The sequence below is a fragment of the Myotis davidii genome, unplaced genomic scaffold (genome assembly GCF_000327345.1).
Source record: "Myotis davidii unplaced genomic scaffold, ASM32734v1 scaffold363, whole genome shotgun sequence".
Classification (NCBI taxonomy): domain Eukaryota; kingdom Metazoa; phylum Chordata; class Mammalia; order Chiroptera; family Vespertilionidae; genus Myotis; species Myotis davidii.
In genome coordinates, this window is record NW_006294069.1 from 4,104,070 (window position 1) to 4,126,305 (window position 22,236).

General features: G+C 37.0%; 1 protein-coding gene across 1 annotated transcript in view; it reads left to right on the forward strand.

The window, feature by feature from the left end:
* PAFAH1B1 (platelet activating factor acetylhydrolase 1b regulatory subunit 1) overlaps positions 1-22,236 on the forward strand; it is a 32,079-nt gene that overhangs the window by 6,987 nt on the left and 2,856 nt on the right. Inside the window, exons 2-8 of the mRNA XM_006768104.2 lie at positions 5,830-5,914; positions 6,156-6,230; positions 7,215-7,421; positions 14,503-14,671; positions 17,671-17,773; positions 18,501-18,729; positions 21,246-21,347. Of these exons, the coding sequence (XP_006768167.1) occupies positions 5,830-5,914; positions 6,156-6,230; positions 7,215-7,421; positions 14,503-14,671; positions 17,671-17,773; positions 18,501-18,729; positions 21,246-21,347 (970 nt within the window). The remainder of the gene's footprint in view (positions 1-5,829; positions 5,915-6,155; positions 6,231-7,214; positions 7,422-14,502; positions 14,672-17,670; positions 17,774-18,500; positions 18,730-21,245; positions 21,348-22,236) is intronic.

Consider the following 22,236-nt stretch of genomic DNA (forward strand, 5'->3'; position numbering starts at 1 on the left):
TTATACGCACCCTGACTTGGAATCAAACCCACAGCCTTTCTGTATACAGGATGACTCTACAACCAACTGAGCCACGCCAGCCAGGGCTCCATGTCCTTTTTTATGCTATTGAAGTTCTCACTAAGTTGCTGTCCTTATTTAAAAACATTTTTTCCTTTCCTGTTCTGATTTGGTGTTTTTTGCTTCCTAATATTCCAAATTGCTCTTTGAGTATCCTTGTAGCCATTTTTTGAATTCTATATCTGATAGTTTGCTTGTCTCCATTTCATTTAGTTCTTTTTCTAGAGAATTTTCCAGTTCTTTCATTTGGGACCTGTTTCTTTGTCTCTTCATTTTGGCTGCTTATTTCTTTTCTGCTTCATTTACTCTATTGTTGATTCCCAGTAATTTATTCTTTGTTTCAGTTCGTATATCCTTTATTTCTGATGGGTTCTTTTTTATGGTTTCCATGTCTTCTTCTTTTTTTTTTTAATCCTCACCCAAGGATGTTTATTTCTGTGTATTAGGTAGAGCTGCTGCCTTTCCTGGATTTGGTAGAGTGGCCTTGTAGGTGTCCTGTAGGGCCCAGTGGTGCAGCCTCCCTGGTTACTGGAGCTGGGTGCTCCAGGTGCACCCTTTTGTGGGCTGTATGCACTGTCCTGTTGTAGTTGTAGTTGAGTCTTGGTTTCTCTTGGCACATTGCTGGGAGTGACCCTCCCCTGCTTCCCCCCATACACACAACCTGATGGGCTGCGAGGACCAGCTGCTACTATAGTAGAGGAGCCTGCTGTGCAGGGGCTGACCCCATGGAGCAGAAATCACTTCAGTAGGGCTTTGTTGCCCACTGAGTTCACCCCTTGAATGTGTTGCTCATGGAGGTGGTTGGGTTATAATCCGGTGTGGTCTGAAGTTGTCCATCAAGTGTACTGGCATTGGGGGCCTTCCAGAGGGTGCAAGGTCAGCCACCATCTGTGCTCTGCCCTGGGCCACCTGGTGATCTGCAGATGGCTGCTACTTGTGCTGGGTTTAGAAGTGCCCAGGAGAGGCCAAGCTATGAATCAAAACTGGCTGCCACTAGTGCCAGGCCTGGAGCCACTTAGCCAGAGGTATGGGTCATGCTGAGGCCAGATGCTGCTTGTTTGAAAGATTTTAGGAAAGTCAGAAGCATGAGCCAAGCAAGAGAGGCCATTTGTATGGAAAAGCCATTGGAAACAGCTTGGGTGGGCCCACAAGTTAGATCTCAGAGATTCACAAGGGCGGGAGAGCAGTGTTGGCCAGGTTGATGCTCTTGGGGGGAGGGTGTTCAACAAAGGAACAATGTCCTCTGCCAACACTTCTGTCTGAGAGAAAGCTTCCCCTCTAGCCCTTGTCCTAAAGCCAGACAATTCAGGTCCTTCCCATATGTCCCTGGCTCTTTTCCAGCTGCTGCCCTTGTGCTGGAATTCAGAGTGAGTCCGAGTAACTCAGTGCACAGGCAATTTTATTTATTGATTTTTGAGAGAGAGGAAGTCGATTTGTTCCACTTATTTATACATTCATTGATTGCTTCTTTTGTATGTGCCCTGGCCAGAGTTTGAACCCACAACCTTGGTTCATCTGGAGCAGCAGTCGCCAACCTTTCGGACCTCACAAACCACCTGTGATCTGCGGACCACCGGTTGGCGACCACTGATCTGGAGGATGCTCTAACCAACTGAGCTACTTGGCCAGGGCGCTCTCCCTTTTGAAACTCCACACATAGGTGTAGGGCCAACAACCCTTTCTGAGTCTCCACCCTTCCTACCAGTCTCTACCAGTCTCCATGTGGCTTCTTTTTTATATCCTTTATTATAGGACTTCTGTTCAGCTAGATTTCAAGCATTCTAAAGGGTGTCAGTTCTGTAATTTAGTTGTAATTTTGATGTGGTGGTGGTAGGTTCTGAGCAGGGTGTTTACCTACACCTCCATTGTTTCTTGGTGTGTGTGTGTGTTTTAATCCTCACCTGAAAATATGTTTTTATTAACTTCAGAGAGAGAGAAACATCAGTGTGAGAGGAAAAACATAGATCAGTTGCCTCCCATATGCGCCCTAATTGGGGATTGAACCCACAACCTATGTATATGCCCTAACTGGGAATCAAACCTGCAACCTTTTGGTGCATGGGATGATACTCCAACCGACTGAGCCACCGGGTCAGTGCTATGCCGCCATCTTTACTGGAACTTTCCAGCTGCACCTTCCCAACTCCAATATTTTGCGGTGCTCATTGGAAACCTTACTGTGGAATGGAATACTGAGGCTTCTTTAAGTTCTGGAAATGTACTTGTTAAATTCAACAGGAACCTCTTAGTAGCCAGATTGCTTGGATACTTCTTTTATTGTGGTTGTTAATCCTCACCAGAGGATTTTTTTGGGGGGGAGGGTGAGGAAATGGGGGTAGAAAGGGAGAGAGACATAGATGTTTCTCTCTAAAATAAATAAGAGCATTTTTTTAAAAAGCTGTACATGCGCATACATGGTGATATGGACATAATGGACATAGAACATGGCATGAGAAGGCAGTGCTGAAAGAGGTTAGCAGTGGCAATTTCAAAGTATAGAATTTTTTTTTAAAATCCTCACCTGGTTATCTTTTATTGATTTTTAGATAGAGAGGACGGGAGAGAGCAAGAGAGAGAGAGAAACATTGATATAAGAGAGAAACATTGATTGGTTGGTTACCTTCCACAAATGCCCAAATGGGGATCGAATCCAAAACCTTTAAGTTTACAGGATGAAGCTCCAACCAACTATGCTACTGGACCAGGGCAAAAAAATATTTTTTTTTAAAGCCCATTAAGATTATAATTGCTATAATTTGTGCATATGTAACATCTTCATATTACCTGTTATATGAGCTTCAGAGTTGTAAACTGTGTGCAGTGTGTTGAGGCAAAGTTTCAGGCATTAGGGCTTGATTGACCCTGAAGGTAGGAGTAGAGCTAAGGAGCTTGTAAATATTTACAAGTACCATATAAGGTTTGTTTACCCTTGACATTTTGCCCTTAATTGCTTGCTGTTGGTTTTTTAGATGAATAAAATAAAGCTAAGAGATAGATGTCACTTGTTTCCCTTATTATTTGGAATATTCTAACCAATAGGAAATGTATTTTTGTTTAAGGTTTGTAATACAGGTTTTGGCAACACAATATTTGATGGAATGTTTTGAGAAAACCTTGCATTCCTGTTTTGTTTTAGAAGGCCCAAGTAGACCTAACTACCTGGTAGAAATTAAGAAGTAGATCTCAGCTCTGTGTAAAGAAGATATTTCTTAATGAATCAAATGATCTTAGTGGAGTAGGCCAGAAGGCATAGGCTGTGACATGAGCAGCACATAGGCATAGACTCACAATAATAGTAAGAATTTACATTTCCTCAGCTCCCTTATCCAGGAATATGATGTGCTGACCTTGTCTTCCACTAGTTGTTGTGCTTTTTTTTTTAAATATATTTTACTGATTTTTTACAGAGAGGAAGGGAGAGGGATAGAGAGTTAGAAACATCCATGAGAGAGAAACATCGATCAGCTGCCTCCTGTACACCCCCTACTGGGTACATGCCCACAACCAGAATCGAACCTGGAACTCTCCAGTCCACAGGCCGACGCTCTAGCCACTGAGCCAAACTGGTCAGGTAGTTATTGTGCTTTAATCATTGTTATGGAACATAAAGAAAGATAATTTCCTGTTATCTTTATTCACTTTTTTATTTTTGTTTTTAACATGCCATTGAATTAAAACTTAGCAATTCTATATTACTAGAGTGTTTTTATTTCCTAAAGCATTAGGTGGCGATGGCATTTACATTTATTTATACAAGGGTGGTCATAGCAGCATTGTTTGTAGTAGTAAGTGCATGTTTCCATAGTGGAGTATAATATAGAAGAAGGCTTTACATTTGATAAAGAATGATTGCTACACTGACCAGTGTGGCTTTTGGTTGGAGCATCATCCCATACCAAAGGGTCTTGGGTTCAATTCCTGGTCATGGCACATACCCAGGTTGCAGTTTTTAGAGATATCTTCAAGCCATTAACAGTCGGTGAGCCCTGTCCTGTAGTGGTTAGAGCATTACCCCACACACCAAAGGGCCTGGGGGTCAATCCCTGGCTTTGTCAGGGTGCATACAAAAGGCATCCGATCGATGTGTTTCTCACATCAGTGTTTGTTTCTCTCTCCCTCTCCCCCTCTCTCCTTTCCTCTCTCTAAAGTCAATAAAAGCATATCCTTGGGCGAGGATTAAAAACAGAATGATTGCTAAGATTAAGTGAGTTTATATAACATTGTAAGACACACTAGTATGAAATGTACTGCAGTTTGTTTTAAAAACAAGTATTGATTATCTCTAAAAGACTGCTCAGGGATGTGTGTTAATAGGTGGGTTATCTCAGAAAGGAAACACAAAACACTGGTAAAGTAATTGCCTCAGGGATGGAATATTGGGGGTCAATGGTGGAAAGAATGCTTATGTAAAATTTGTTTAAATATATATACGCACACACATATACATACATAATAGTGGCCTGGTGCATGAAATTCATGCACTCATGGGGGGCGGTCCTTCAGCGCTCATGCAGTCTGGGAGCCCTCGGGGGATGTCTGACTGACTGCTTAGGCCCACTTCCTGCGCGGAGCTGGCCTAAGCTGTCAGTCAGACGGTCTAAGCTGTCAGTCGGACATCGTTAGTACTGCTGCAGGGGAGGGAAAGGCTCCCACTACTGCTGCTGTGCTCGCCAGCTGTGAGCCTGGCTTCTGGCTGAGCAGTGCTCCCCCTGTGGGAGCTCACTGACCACCAGGGGACAGCTCCTGTGTTGATCGTATGCCCCCTGGTGGTCAGTGTGTCTCATAGCGTCGGGTGGTTCCATGGTTCTGTTGATTTGTATATTTGCCTTTTATTATATAAGAAGATTAGTTTTTTAAATTATTTAGATTGCTTTAAAGGAAATCCCAAGCAACTATTATATTACAGTGGACTTAAGGCTCAAAAATTGATAGAGGAGTAGGTTGTCTTAGGAGGGAGGTAGCTGATTTTCTCTTTGAAGGAATATAAGGAGAGCTTGAAAAGGCATCTGCTAATTCAGCTTCAATTTCTTTCTTAATGAATGTTTTTAGTCTATGATATTTTAGTCTAAGTTTATAGCTTCGCTCTTTTTTTCACCCACTCCTTTTTTTTGTTTTGTTAATCCTCACCTGGGGATATTTTATTCATTGATTTTTTTTTTAGACAGAATGGAAGGGAGGGGAGAGTAAGAGATAGAGAAACATTGATGTGAGAGACACATAGATCAGTTGCCTCCCCCATGTGCCCCAACTGGGGCCGGAGATTGACCCTGAAACCCAGATACGTGCTCTTGATTAGGAATTGAACCCCATACTCTTCAGTGTGTGGGCCGACATGCTAACCACTGAACCACACCGGCTAGGGCACACCCACTCTGAATGGCTTAAAGATGTCTCTAATATTAAAATACTAATTATAATTTTATCAGAACAAGTCTTTCTGCAAAACTAAACTTCAGTTGCTAGTTCTTGAATGTCTATAACAAGTAGTAAGGGAAGGCTAAATGTAAACATGAATAAAATTGATGATTACTCTTACAAATTGATACCTATTAATATAAGCCATATCTTGACCTCTGTAGAATGCCCACAGCTTATAAGGTAAGCAACACATTAGAAACTTAAAGCAAAAAGCTCAAGAATAATATAGTACATATATTATTAAAGCTGTACTTTGACAAAGCTAAATGTTTTAGAGGCTTAGGTGGAGCAGGTCCCTTTTTTGTGAAATACTTGTGTTTTTTGGAGTCATTTGAATTTGTTTTCTTTCAGAAATCGGGCTATAGCAGATTATCTTCGTTCAAATGGTTATGAAGAAGCATATTCAGTTTTTAAAAAAGAAGCTGAATTAGATATGGTATGTTTTACTTCTTACAATTATAAGTGGATTTTACTGAAGTATCAGCAATTAACAGACACCTCAGTTATCCACAGATCTTATCATTTGTTATTTATGTGGCACTAAACTTGGTTTTCAACCATTTTTTAGTATAATAAGATTTTTAGTAATATTTAGTTAGACTCAGGGACAAATGGTCTGAATGGCTTGAACTATCATAATTGAGCCATTTTTAAAAGGTTCTCATTTTTTCCTCTAGAATGAAGAATTAGATAAGAAATATGCTGGTCTTTTGGAAAAAAAATGGACATCTGTTATTAGATTACAAAAGAAGGTAACTAAGTTTTTCCTTTAAAGTTGGTTGGTTATATTTGGAATGTTCTTAAATAAACTTTCTGAAAACATTAACATAAAATTAATAATTATATTTAATCTTGAAAAGGCAAAAGGGAATATATTTTCTGTGCATTAAAAAATACTTTGACCCAAAAAGATCAGAGCTGATTCATGCTAACGCGTGCAATCTGGGTACTGGCTGGGTTGAATTTACATAAACCTGACTTCAGGGAATTGATACTTAAGAACTTGATCTTGTTTAGATGGGAAAAATTAATGGAGCCAATGTGATGCTGAGAAAAGAACACTAAAATGTGCACTTAGACAAGTTATTTTTATCTCTGAGCTTTTTTTTTTCAACATTTAAACTCTTTATTGTTTAAAGTATTACGTGTCTCCTTTATGCCCTTGCCCTCCTACTATCTGTGTCCATTGGTTACGCTTTGAGCTTTTATTTTTATGTGTAAAGTGAAGGCAATAAATAATATCCTGGTCCTAAAATTTATATTTTTAGTAGGCAAAGCTAGAATGAATGAATAAATTGTTGTAAAATGAATTAATGCATCAAAATCTCTTAGAAAAGTATCTAAAACATAGATATTAAATAAATGTTGGCTTTTATTATAAATATTACTAGCATGTATAATGTAAACTTGGTTTGGGAAGAGTTTACTAAGAGTAACAGACATAGAGAGACCAACACAGGTGCACTGCTCTTCCTCTAAATAGTAGATATAAATTGAAATTTTTGAGTTAAGTAGTTAAGACAAAGTTATACTGAATTTTTCTTAATTTTTGGTTTTTATATCACTAAAATTTTGATGGTAGATAATGAAGATAATTTTTAATAAATGAATGCTTTGTAAATTAATGAAAAATTTTAAAGTATTCTGCATATATAGACACAAAATAAAAGCAGTTTTTAAAATATCAAATAAAATTGGAGTCTATTTGTATATATAACTATGTGTTCATTTTCAAGGTTATGGAATTAGAATCAAAACTAAATGAAGCAAAAGAAGAATTTACGTCAGGTGGGCCTCTTGGTCAGAAACGAGACCCAAAAGAGTGGATTCCCCGTCCACCAGAAAAATATGCATTGAGTGGTCATAGGAGTCCAGTCACTCGAGTCATTTTCCACCCTGTGTTCAGTGTTATGGTCTCTGCTTCAGAGGATGCTACAATTAAGGTAATTTTTAAAAATGAAAGATTTGCAATAGGGTAATTGTTAAAATCAGATTTAAATTTAATTGGGTGAAAGAAATAAAAACATCCTGAAAATGAGGACCTAGAAAGAAGGAAAGTGTGTACCTTACTTTTAAGCAGAGGTAATAGATGAAAATACAGGATTACAACACTAGTAATTCAGCAGATGAATATGTTCTGCAAAAAAAAAAAAATTCAATAGAGAATTTATTTAAATTAGACTCTTCCTGATATGTTTAATATTGGCTTTGATTCCAAACTAAATAGTAATTCTCTCCATGGGTGTAGGAATGTAGGTGCTTATCACTTTATAAGTTATGTATTTCTTTCATTTCCCCCCCCACAATAATTATAATACATTTTAATATTTTATCTTTTAATCAGAGAAAAGGTTGTTTTTGTAATTCCCTTTAATCCAGACAATGGCAGTTGTATAAACCACCTGCAAAAAGACAAGTAAAATACAGTTAAAAGGTTTAGGTAGGTTTCTCTGTTTTAAGGCTTATTCCAGTTTAAGTTTCATTTGGAGAGGTTTAGGAGAATGTGGTTTAAGAGTGTATGTATCACACGGCCGCAGTCTAACATAAAATGCAAGAAACAGTTAACTGTGACTTATACTTAACTTGTTCTTCATATTAAGCATTATTTTATGTTTTTCTTATGTGATTTCTTTAGTTTCTAAATCAGTGGCTTCCTTTTATCCTTTAGGCTGGCCATCCATGGGGCAGGCTGCAGAGTTATTGGAAGAGAGTCTTAAATTCACATGTGCATCATGTACTTCTGTAGGCTGAGATGATTACATACCTAAAACCTTAATATATTGCTATTTTTCAGATGTATGTAGATGTGTATGTAAATGATTGACTCAATGATAGTCTCCCTTATGTGTACTAAAATCTGCACTGCTATCATGAGGCATGGGGGTAAAAGTAAATCTTTTTAAATAGATTGAATCCAGGCTTTTTTGTTGTTGTTATTGTTATTGATCCTCACCCCGGGATATTTTTTCCATTGATTTTTTTGAGAGTAGAAAGGAGAGTTGCGGGAGAGAAAGAGCAACATGGATGTGAGAGAGACACATTGATTGGTTGCTTCCTGCACAAACCCTGACCCAAGATCAGGCCTGCAACCCAGGTACATGCCCTTGACCAGGAATCGAATCTGGACCCTTTGGTCCTCGAGGTGATGCTCTAACCATTGGAAAACCCAACTGGTGTTCAGTATTTACTATTAATTTTGCAGTGGTAGTTGAAAAGCATAAACAAAACTGTAAATATGCTATCTTAAAATACATCTGTGGAGTCAACTTGAAAATATTACAAATGGTACATACTTATTTGTTGCCCTTTACTTACCAGATAATTTTATATAAGTCCTATTGTTTTTAGATTGCCAAGGTTTATGTCATTTATATATGTTTTATAACTATGAATAAGTTTCCTGTGCTTTGATTATAAAAATGGAGAACCTGCCTGGTTGGTGTGGTTGAGCATCAACTTAAGAACTAGGAGATCACTGTTCAATTCCCCATCAGGGCACATGCCTGGGTTGGGGGCTCAATTCCCAGTTAGGGTCATGCAGGAGGCAGCTGATGATTCTCTCATCATTGATATTTCTATCTCTCTCTCTCCCTCCCTTCCTCTCTGAAATCAATAAAAAAGAAAATGGAGAACCAACAAACATCATTTACTCCATGAACAAAATACTATAAATAGAAGTTTTTAAATTTATATCTGCAATCAAACTATGTATCTCAGCAACTACTTAACTTCTCTTCCATTTAGTCTTTATTTAATGTGCACAAATGTTTATTTCATTAACAAGCATTTGTGTTTAGTTTTATTTCCTTTTTTGATTAAACATTTTAGAAACACCTTTCTTTGTTTCTAATGAATGATGATTTTTAATGATTTAAAACTGATTGTTTTATTTGTATAGGGAGGCATTATAGGGTAGTTAATGGTCCAGAGCCCAGGTTGTAGGTTCAAGTACTGACGCAGCCATTTAATAATTAACGTGATCATGGGCAAATAAACTTTTTGTGCTTACCTTTCCTCATCTGTGAAGTGAAGATAATAACTATCTCAGGGCTTTAGGGAGGATTAAATGCGTTATTACGGAGAAACTGCTTACCACAGTCTGGTCAGATACTAAAGAAATACTTTGTGTCAGCAATGTTCAGCAACATTAACAGATCTTCCTTTGGATTTTAAGTTATTTTTATTCATCTACTGTCATAAATAATCTGTTTATTTTTATACATAACGCTTTTTTCTCATAAATTACTTCCTTTGATAATTTGTAGAATGAAAACAAAAAATTTACTCTCCTTCTGTATATTTTCTTTCTTCAGTTGTGTTAAAGTTAGGTGATTTCTGAGTGTGCTGGTTGCGATAGAACTACTTTCCAAAAAACACAAAGAGCACATAGAGTGCATGCAAGAGGCAACCATTCTAGTGACTATGCTGGGCAAAGGGATTATGTTTAAGGCTCAGTTATCTCGTCTGTTGGGAGGGGGGATTAAAAATATGTCATAAGATTCTATTGCTTAAAATATAATATATACATAATGTATGTAGTATAGTGCCTGGCAAACTAAAATAGATAGATGGTAAGGGCTCAAAAAGCTGTAGCTAATGTTACAGTTATCAATAATAAAATTAAAATTATATTAATTTCTCTTGTGTATCTGGTAAATACAGCAAGGTTGTATTCATTTATTGTCAGGAATTTCCTTTTAGAACCACTCATTTACATTATCAACATTTGAACTATAATAATTTAGAAAAACTGATAGAGGATAGATATTTGGAATAGTTTATTATAGTATTTTTGTTTTAAATTAATTTAATTCTCACCTCAGGGTATGTTTATTGATTTTAGAGAGAGAGGAAGGTGGGGGGAGAGAGAGAGAGATCTACATGAGAGAGAAACATGGATCAGTTGCCTTCCGTACACACCCTGGCTAGGGATTGAACCTTTAATCTAGGTATGTGCACTGACTGGAAATCAAACCTACAACTTTTTTTGGTGCACAGGAAGATGCTTCAGCCAACTGAGCCACCCAGCCAGGGGCTTCATAACAATATTTTTAATTGCACCATTTAAATTTTTGAAATATTTCTGGTTGTCATTTAGAACTAATTCTTAACTGTTTTAAAACATGAACAGCAACACAACAAAATACATTAAACTAATAAAGCAGATTGAGGATTGCCAACTTTAATATATAAACAGTTCAACCAATATGAAAAACAGAAATATCTCTAAAAATGGACTTTAGGACATAAAGAGATAATTCATAGAGGAAGAAAAATAGCTAATTTAGCCGAAACCGGTTTGGCTCAGTGGATAGAGCATCGGCCTGCGGACTGAAAGGTCCCAGGTTCGATTCCGGTCAAGGGCATGTACCTGGGTTGCAGGCACATCCCCGGTGGGAGATGTGCAGGAGGCAGCTGATCGATGTTTCTCTCTCCTCAATGTTTCTAACTATCTATCTCTCTCCCTTCCTCTCTGTAAAAAATCAATAAAATATATTTTTTAAAAATAGCTAATTTGGCCTCAGTACTAATAGAAGAAATGCAAATTAAAATTAAAATATGTATAAAATCTGTCAAGCTATTTTGCTTTTTAAAATGAGAATTCCCAGTGGTTGTAAGAATTTGATGAAGCAGGCATTCTCATTATTTTGATATAATCTAATGGGAAAACAATTTAGCAGACTATATGAAGAGCTTAGAAAGTTTATACTTTTTGACCCAGTTTTCTTTTTCCCATTATTGTGTGACCTAAGTATTGCAAAATGAGGACAGATATTTTTCAATATTCAAAGATTTTCACTTAATGTTTCCTGCAAGAAAAAATTTTTTTAGCCAACCATAGGAATTTTTTTTAAAGAATGCTAAGGTTTTTGGTTATTGTTTTAAGAATGCGGTTTTCTGTTTTAGAAAAAGAGAGAGCGAGAGAGAAACATCAGTTTGTTTTTCCACTCATTTATTTATTCATTGTTGCTTCTTGTATGTGGCCTGACTGGAGATTGAACCCATAAATGTCATATTGGGATGATGCTCTAACCAACTGAGCTACCCAGCCAGGGCAAGAATGCTGTAAGTTTTTAACAACATGGAAAAACTCATAAGAAGTAAAGGGAAAAATTGAGTAATGAAGTATACATAGTCACTATACTTAAAGGGCATAGAAAAAAATGGGAAAAAAACCATGCCATTGTTAGGATAAGGGATTTTTTAAATTTCTTTTATTTCAAGTACATTATAATTTGGTTTTTATCATGAGCATTATTTTATAACTAGAGGCCCAATGCACGAAATTCGTGCAAGTGTAGGCCTTCCTTCCCCCAGCTCTTGGCACCAGCTTCCCTCTGGCACCTGGGACTCGGGTTCCCTCGCAGCCCCAGCTTCATCCGGAAGTTTGTCTGGTCTAATTAGCATACTATGCTTTTATTATTATAGATTATTATAGATCATACAAAAGGTAAATATAAAGTAAACTTAATTCTTATTGTTGACATTTATAAACTAACTGAAATGCTGTCTGCTTACCATTTATGAAGAAATACAGAGTTTGTTTTCTGGCTATATTTATTTTAGAGAAAATGTTTTAGTGTTATTTAAAGAATACATGGAAAGAAAATTAACTGAAATTGGAATGAACTTCAAGATCACGCCTTGCTCTAGCTGGTTTGGCTCAGTGGATAGAGTATCGGCCCATGGACTGAAGGGTCCCGGGTTTGATTCCAGTCAAGGGCACATACCTCAGTTGCAGGCTCAATCCCCAGCTCTGGTTGGAGTGCATGCTAGAGGCAACCAATTGATGTGTCCCTCTCACATCAGTGTTTCTGTCTCTGTTTCTCCCCCTTCCACTCTCTCTAAAAAAAGAAAAAAGAAAAAAAGATCACACCTTGTGTTCCTCTGAACTCTTGGTGTCAAAATTAAACACTTAGATAACAAAATAAGACCAAGGTATTACAAAAAACAAACTATAGACCAATACTGTATGAACACAGATGTAAATTCCCTTACATATTATAAACAAATTGAATCCAGCAATTCATTGAAAGGATAATTATCACCAAGTAGGTGCACCCAGTATGCAAGAAATGGTTCCACATTTGAAAATGAATCAATGTGATACAACAACAACAAAAATAGCCCACCTGGTGTCACTCAGTTGGTTGAGCTTCGTCCCGTGCACCAGGAGGAGGTCACAGGTTCGATTCTCAGTCAAGGCCCATGCCCGGGTTACGGGCTCTATCCCCATTAGGGGGCAGGAGGCAGCCGAACAAATACCTCTCTCACTGATGTTTCTCTCTCTTCCTCTCTCTGAAATCAGTGAAAACATTTAAAAAAAAATAGATTCAGAAAAAGCATTTGAAAAATTTCAATATCCATTCATGAGAAAAACTGAACAAGCTAGACGGAGAGGTAACCTGATAAAAGGTAAAGGTATCTGATAAAACCTACAGTGGTCCTAATACTTACTGGTGGAAACTGAATGCTTTCCTCTGAGATCAGAAACCAAGGCTAGGCAGGATGTCCAGTCTCAACCAGTTGTATACACTTTTATACTGGAGTGCCTAGCCAGTGCACTAAGGAAGAAGAAGAAATAAAAGGCATATAGATTTGAAAGAAAGAAATGGAACACTTCATTTGCAGACACCATCTATGTAGAAAATTCCAAAGAGCGTACAAAAAAGCCACTAGAACTATGACTGAATTTAACAGAATACACAGTCGATATACAAAATGTAATTGCATTTCTATAAACTAGCAATGAATAATTGAAATTTGAAATTTAAAGATGCAACTTATTGTATCATCAATAAACCACAATTAAGGATAAGTCTAACAAAGTTACACAAAATTAAACACATGTAGGAGGAGTACTTAAACATTTACATGGAAAAAATTTGTTTATATTGGGAAGGGTACAGAAGCTTTCTGTCAAATATTTTTCAAAGATAGTTTTTCTTAGGTTCTTTTTTATATAATCATGTGTAATTTTTTTTTTATGTAACATTGTATGCATGTCATAAATTCATTATAGTTGCAAATTTTATACCTTAGCCATTCTACATTTCTCTATATTGATTGGTATATACCAGGGGTGGGCAAACTTTTTGACTCGAGGGCCACAATGGGTTGGTTCTTAAACTGGGCCGGAACAAAAGCATGGATGGAGTGTTTGTGTGAACTAATATAAATTCAAAGTAAACATCATTACATAAAAGGGTACGGTCTTTTTTTTTTTTTTTTTAGTTTTTTTCATTTCAAACGGGCGGATCCGGCCTGCGGGCCGTAGTTTGCCCACGGCTGGTATATACCCTACCACAGATAAATTTGAAATTATTACGGGAAAAATGGAATTAATCATTTGACTTTAGAGCAGTATAATTGGTATTGGTGAAAGATTAACTTCACACTTGCATTTGGCCACCAGAATGAAAGTTCAGTATATTCTTGAGATGCGTTTCTAATATTTATTCTTGATAGCTCATTATTTCTTTATCTTAGAAAAGTTATCTTTAAAATATGTGACTGTGACTTTTTTACATCAGAATGACATTCTTTTGTTAATCTGCTTTTCATGGACAGTTACATCATGTGAAGTCTTTTCTTGGCCTCTTAGATATCTGAATTCCACTCATCTAGTACAATTGAGTACTCCTTCATTGTTACTTTCATTCTACATATAAGTGCCTATCATAGCCCCCTGAAACTCTTTGTACTAAAATTTACTTATTAACATATCTGTTGCCTACTGTCAGATTGGGAAGGGACTTTGTCTTGTGGCTTTATATACTTAATCACTAGCATAATTAGGTGCATGGTAGATAATGTGGTGCTAGAGGTCCATTTTAAAAATTGCACCATCAATTTTCTCTCTTAGAGGAAAGACCAATTTATACTGAAGATGTGCTAATTTCTAAGACAGTGACCCTTTGTCACTTTCTCAGTTAATTAGTAAGGTGCCAGACTAGCCTGCTGAGTGCAAATGTGAAACAAAGTGATGGGTTGATATTAACCAGTTTTTTGTTCATGTGACAGGTGTGGGATTATGAGACTGGAGATTTTGAACGAACTCTTAAGGGGCATACAGACTCTGTACAGGACATTTCATTTGACCACAGTGGCAAGCTTCTGGCTTCCTGTTCTGCAGATATGACCATTAAACTATGGGATTTTCAGGGCTTTGAATGCATCAGAACCATGCACGGTAAGGAATAGAGGGTGGTATTTGATACTGATTTCTCACATGGCATTCCAGAAATAAGAATATTGTTTTCATATATATATAGCTTATGTTTTGTCTTTGTCTTTTTTAATATATTGTATTGATTTTTTACAGAGAGGAAGGGAGAGAGATACAGAGTTAGAAACATCAATGAGAGAGAAGCATCGATCAGCTGCCTCCTTCACACCCCCTACTGGGGATGTGGCCAGCAACCAAGGTATATGCCCTTGACTGAAATTGAACCTGGGACCCTTGAGTCCGCAGGCCGACGCTCTATCCAATGAGCCAAACCAGTTAAGGCAAGAATATTGTTTTCTAACCGTGTGCAGGTTCCCTTCATTCAATTCTTAGTTGTCTGTGTTGTTGAAGGACTATATGATCTAGATAGTCCATGGATAAGCCATAGTTGAGAGTTGTTTTTGTTATGATGCTTTAAGTATCTCTTATTGAATTAAGTATTTCATATAAAGTATGAAAATTGTTTTCACAAATTTTTTAAAATATATTTTATTGATTTTTTACAGAGAGGAAGGGAGAGGAATAGAGAGCTAGAAACATCAATGAGAGAGAAACATCAATCAGCTGCCTCCTGCACACCCCCTACTGGGGATGTGCCCGCAACCAAGGTACATGCCCCTGACCAGAATCAAACCTGGGACCCTTTAGTCCGCAGGCCGACGCTCCATTCACTGAGCCAAACCGGCTAGGGCCACAAATATTTTTTAATAAGAAAAACTGCTAGGACATCTATCTGTTTTTGAGAAAATGAAGTTGTTAGTAGGATGTTTTTATATGTCTTTTTTTTAAAAACATCATTTTTCTCTGTTGGGAAGCTGAAGTTGAGAGAGTGGGTATAGTAAAAGCTGGAATCCAGATTCCCTCGCTCACTTTTTAATATACATATACTCTAGTCTTATTGTTAGGTTGTTGTCTGGGTTTTGTCATGGAGACTGTTCTCTGAGTCAGTTTAGCTTTGTGGAAAGAGCTTTGGAATCAGATATCTGGGTTTAAATTGCCTACTTGTTTACTTATGGCATTAGGAAGTTTTAACCTCTTTCATCTGCAAGATAGAGGTAATAATACCTCAGTTACAGTGGGGCCTTGACTTATGAGTGTCCAGACTAACGAGTGTTTTGAGATGCGAGCCGTCTCTCGGCTGATTTTTTGCTTTGAGTTGTGAGCTAAAATTCGGGTTACGAGCCAGCTTCAGATACCCCACCACTAGTTGGTGCAGCGAACATCGCAGTGAACGCCACAACATCAGCCCAGCATCACGTGTCTGACTCGTTCACTTTTTGATTTGATATATGAGTAATTGAGTTATGAGCTCCATCACGGAACGAATTAAACCCATAAGTCAAGGCCCCACTGTATAGGCTTGTCGTGAGGATAAAATGAGACCACATAGGCATACCTTGGAGATACTGTGGATTTAATTCCAGACCACCACAATAAAGCAAATATCACAATATAGTGAGTCATGAATATTTTGGTTTCAGGACATATAGTAGAAGTTGTGTTTATACCACACAGTTCTATCAAGTGTATAGTAGTATTCTGTATTTTTAAAAACCTCAGTGTACATACCTTAATTTTAAAAAACGTATTGCTAAAAAGTGCTGCTCATCAATCTGAGCTTTTAGTGCATTGTAATTTATTTATTTTGCTGGTGAAGGGTCTTTCTTTGATGTTGATGAAAACGCAGTATCTGTGAGGCACGGTATAGTAAAGCACAATAAAACAGGTTTTCTGTACTTGAGTATCTTGGTTTAATACCTGGCACATAGAAGGTGCTCAGTAAATAAGGATTTTTGTTTCTTTGTGGGTTTTTTATTATTATTTATTTGTTTAGTTTAAAATATGTTTTTATTGATTTTAGAAAGGGAGGAAGGGAGAGGGATAGAGAGATAGAAACACTAATCGGCTGCCTGCTGCACGCCCCTCTGGGGATCTTGAGCCCACAACCCAGGCATGTTCCCTGACCAGGAATGGAACCAGTGACCTCTTAGTCCGTGAGTTGAAACTCAAACACTGAGCGACACCAACCAGACTTGTTTCTTTAAACATGATGAAATTTAAATGTTTGGATTTTATATAAGGAATACATACTGTGTTAGTAATAAAATATTTTTCTAAACATATTATTCAGAAATGCTGGCACTTGAGTAAGCTACATGATTACATAGAGAGTGTAATTTGAAGAGTGTGTTTTCTTCCCTAATTAAATGCATTCAAGGCTTACGAAGTAGAGGAATTCTGTTGAATCCTTTCATAAAATCTGCGGACTCCCTGGGGCTCTTTCCTTCAAGGATAACTGATAAGTTAGGATTGTGAATAATGTATATGGAATAATGCATTTTTTACCACCATGAATATCAACAAAAGATAATTTCAACCACTATTTTAAATACAGAATCATATCCCCATTTTTCTTACCTAGTCTTTTTAGCTTTATTTCTATTTTATGTCGTAGAATATGAACAGTGGAAATATTTGTGTGTTTTCCTAGTGTTCGTACTAAACATTCAGTGTATTAATACAGGGGTGGGCAAAAGTAAGTTAAATTACCAGCCATCATTACCTAAAAGATAAATCATAAATAAGGAAATGAAATAACAACAATAAAAATATATAAAGAATAATACAAGAATAAACTGTGTTTTGCATACTCACAGCTATAAACCTTCTTTTGCCCCACACTTACATATTCAGATACTGATGATACTGACACCTTATGGTTTTAAAAGTTGTACAGTTTGAAATTTATTCATAAATTGAGTTGGCTATTTATTGTGGATTATTTTTTTGGTACTAGTTCCTTTTTTGTGTAAATCCAAGTTTTTAATCAAATTTATAATAAAGCCCAGTGTATTTAAAGTTGCTGTGTTATTTAAAATCCCATGGTGAAATCTTGTGGTAAACAGGTTTAATTGCTCTTGGTGGCATATTATTTAATAATGTTGCTGTGTTATGTGTTTTAGGCCATGACCACAATGTTTCTTCAGTAGCCATCATGCCCAATGGAGATCATATAGTGTCTGCTTCAAGAGATAAAACTATAAAAATGTGGGAAGTGCAAACTGGGTAAGTAGATTTAGGTGAATATCTGGTAAAGAGATATTAAACAAAATTGTATTCTGAATGTTCCAATAATCTTAGCTTTTACCCATAATGATCATCATGGTAATTTTATTATGTACTTTAAAACTAAGTTTTGATATCTAAATGTATCTTCCCCCAAAAAACAGAGAAATTATAAAAGAAAATCTATGTCCTTCAAAGCCATCTTCTATGTAATGGCTTATTTTCTCTGTGGTCTTCTTTTAGGTTATCTCTCTGTGGGTTGAAATAAAATGTAGATAACATTTGTACAGGTATGCCCCTATTAGGTTTAATTTGGTTGTGCTTAGAATTACATGATTGTTAAAATAGAACCTTAACCTACTGGTTTTACCCAGATTAGTAGAGCATGCTTTTCCCCCAACATGGCTAGAAATATTTTTGTTAGGTTTATTGTGTGTGTTTAATTTTGAAAAGATTTCCTCTCTATATTTTACTTTTTAGATTTTGTTGATTTGGTTAGCTCCTTAATGATTCTTCCATAAGCTTATTTTAACTGATGTTTGACTTTCCAGCCTGTCCCCATCTTTTATTAACCAGGAATGTATATTTATTCTGTTGACTTGCATACGATTTCACTAACTTGTTGTCATTTTCTTCATTCCAGTATACATTGTAATTTTTGCATTGCTTCTGGGAAGTGTCCCAATGGATTACTATTCACAACATAAATTATTACTTATTTTGACAGCTACTGTGTGAAGACATTCACAGGACATAGAGAGTGGGTACGTATGGTGCGGCCAAATCAGGATGGCACTCTGATAGCCAGCTGTTCCAATGACCAGACTGTGCGAGTATGGGTCGTAGCAACAAAGGAATGCAAGGCTGAGCTTCGAGAACATGAGCATGTGGTAGAATGCATTTCCTGGGCTCCAGAAAGCTCATATTCTTCCATCTCTGAAGCAACAGGATCTGAGGTAACTATGATTTATGTGTCATTTCATGATTTTATTTTATTGCTGATAGCTCAGAACCTTAGGTAACTTTTCTCATGCTCAATTTCAGAGCCATTAATGCATTTATAAATCTGTATTCCAGAATTATGAATCTTATCATTTTTTACTCTTTTCAACTTGGAGGTGTTTTTATGCACACACACACACACTAGTAGCCCTGCACACAAATCTGTGCGCCAGTAGCTCGCCAATAGCTCGCTGCTGTCCTCCAGTAGCTCTCTGCCCGCTGCCCCGCCCTCCTGTACCTTCCACCCCCCCCATAGCTTGCTGCCCTGCCCCCTCCTATAGCTCTCTGCCGCCCGCGTGTAGCTCGCTACCCCCTCCTGCTGATTCGTGATCTGGTCATTACGTACTCAGTCATTATACTTCACAGCATAACGACCATTTGCATATTACATCTTTATTATGTAGGATATAATTTTTTTAAATATATATTTTTATTAATTTCAGCGAGGAAAGGACAAGGAGAGAGAGATAGAAACATCACTGATGAGAGTCATCGATTGGCTGCCTCCTGCATGCCCCCTATTAGGGATTGAACCTACAACCAGACATGTGCCCTGACCAGGAATCGAACCATGACCTCCTGGTTAATAGGTCAATACTCAACCACTGAGCCAGGGTGGCCGGGCGTATTTATATTTTTAAGCCAGTTTTTATTAATGCTATCAGCTGACCTGTGTTGTCTAATGGGAGTAGGGGTTCTCCTAAAGAGGGAAAGTGGTTATTCAGGTTATTAGAAATGCCATTGTTTTAAGTGTATACCAGTGCAGAATAAAACTTATGGAGAGGTTAAAGTTATCTTTTAGAAAAATCACCTTTTTTAATGGACATAATTATTTTATTTACAAATAATTTTTGGTGAAATGCAGTTTAATATTTCTCACTCCCTCTCCCTTTCTCTTTGAAATCAATAAAAATATATTTTTTAAAAGTATTTGTTTAAATGAAGAATATTTCATATGGAGGTCTCTGATACCCTTGATCAGACTTTTCTATTACAGATTTTTTCCTTAGAGAGAGAGATCAATGTGAGACAAACATCAATCAGTTGCCTTCCAAAAGCACCCCGACCCAGATAGCCTGCAAACTGGGTATGTGCCCTGACCAGGTAATGCACTGGCAATCTTTTTCGGTGGGTGCACAGGACAATGCTCAACCAATTAACACATTGTTTGCAGGTAGTTTTTATCGTGCGCTAACAGGTGGCGTGGGCCATTTTTGCTAGTTTTTTGTGCAAATGGCAACGTTCAGTAAAATTACGATAACTTTAGTTTGCGTATTTATACGTTACCCGCATTCTACCGGTAGTCTATAAAAAACGTATTAATACGTGTCCCGCGCTCTACTACTACAGTCAACGTAAAACGTATTAATACGTTTCCCGCATACAATGTGTTAAGCCACACCAACCAGGGCACTGTTGTGGATTTTTAAAAATTACATTTTAACAAGTGAAGGGCCCAAACCAGTTTGGCTCAGTGGATAGAGCATCGGCCTGTGGACTGAAGGGTCCAGGTTCGATTCCGGTCAAGGACATGTACCTTGGTTGCAGGGTACATCCCCAGTGCGGGGTGTGCAGGAGGCAGCTGATCGATGATTTTCTCTCATCGATGTTTCTAACTACCCCTCTCCCTTCCTCTCTGTAAAAAAATTAATAAAATACATTAAAAACAAACAAACAAGTGAAGGAGGAGAATCTTTCCTCTCCCCCACCCTTTCTCCATTGTATTTCTAAATGGAGCTTCTATTGTAATCTCTGTTTTGGCTGGCTGGTTGCATTTCGAATTCTTTTTACTGCCCTCTGGTGGTAGGTACATACAATATGTCATTAATTTGATTGTATAGTTGTAAGATCCTTCTTGATTACAGATTTCTTGAACATTAAGTTTATCATCTTGATATTGTAGAAACTAAATTTTTAAGTTTTTATTGGTTTGAGAGAGAAGAGGAAGGAAGAGAGAGAAACATCAATATTTATATTATCTGGGTCCTTCCTATGTAGCCTCTGTAGGTTAAAAGATGTGTGCTTTTTTTTGTTTTGTTTTTTTAATCCTCACCTGAGGGTATGTTTTACTGATTTTAGAGGAGAAAGAGGAGAGAGAGAGAGAGAGAGAGAGAGAGAGAGAAACATACATTAATGTATGAGAGAAACATCCTTCGATTGCCTCCCGTGGGGGGTCGAACTAGCAACTTTTCGGTGCACAGGATGATGCTCCAACCAACTGAGTTACACCAGCCAGGACAAAACTTGTCCATTTTGATACAGTAAAACAAGATGAATAAGTCTGGAGATGTACTGTACAGCATACTGGAAATTTGTTAAGGAGGTAGTTCTTAAGTCTTCTTACCAATTTTTATTTGTTAAAAAAATCATTTTTATAAAATTGGAAATATAGATCATTAATAGATAAAAGTCATTTAAAGTCCTTATGTAACTTCTTGCATGGGAAACTTAATTTTTATGTTTTATATAGACTAAAAAAAGTGGCAAGCCTGGGCCATTCTTGCTATCTGGATCCAGAGACAAGACTATTAAGATGTGGGATGTCAGTACTGGCATGTGCCTTATGACCCTTGTAAGTTTGAATAACCTCACTACTTCTTTGTTTTCTTTCCTTTTCTATTTTTAAGTTTTTTGTTGTTTTTTATGGCTCACTTTTTAAATTTTTTTAGTAATTCTTGTTGAAAGTATTACATATGTCCCCTTTTTTCTCCCATTGAAACCTAGATTTCAGTATGAGGATATATATATATGATAGTACAGGATTGTGGACATTCCTGTTTGCCTAAGAGATTTCCAAGAGGATCTGTGGACATTAATCCAAGAAGCAGTTTTTGTAATTTGATAAAATAGCTGTGTTAGTTTTAGAGATTCCTTAGGTGCTAACAATACTTTGAAGTTTATGATAAACACATGGAAGTATCATCAAGAATTAATTAGAAATTTAAACTCTCCTCTAGTAGTGTTCTGAGCCAAGTTCTGATATACAATATTGCTGTTAGAAAAGGTGGTCCACATTTAAAATTAAAAGCATGTGCTCTCCTCTTCTGTAACAACACAGGTCACTATTAATTCCCCTGGAAGTTTCTGGCTCCTATTTTTCAGTTGCAGGTAGGGGGAGGGGTGTATCTTTTCTGCTTTATTTTGGTGCAAGCAACGAAATGTGATTTGACTTTTGTTGAGGCTTCTACCTCTAGTGATTGGTGGCTTTACTATAAGAGAATAAAGTTTTATAAATAAGGGCAAAAGCAGAGTAAACCAAAGCAAAGGACATGTCATCTTGGTTGTCTTTTTTATCTGCACTGTCCAATAGTGTAACTGTACTAGCCTCATGCAGCTAATGAGCTAATGAAACGTGGCTAGTGAGACTGAAGAAGTGAATTAATTGATTTAATTTTGGTTTATATTTAAATAGCCCCATGTGATATTTTCTTACATTATTCTGTAGATGAATGTGGTGGTGT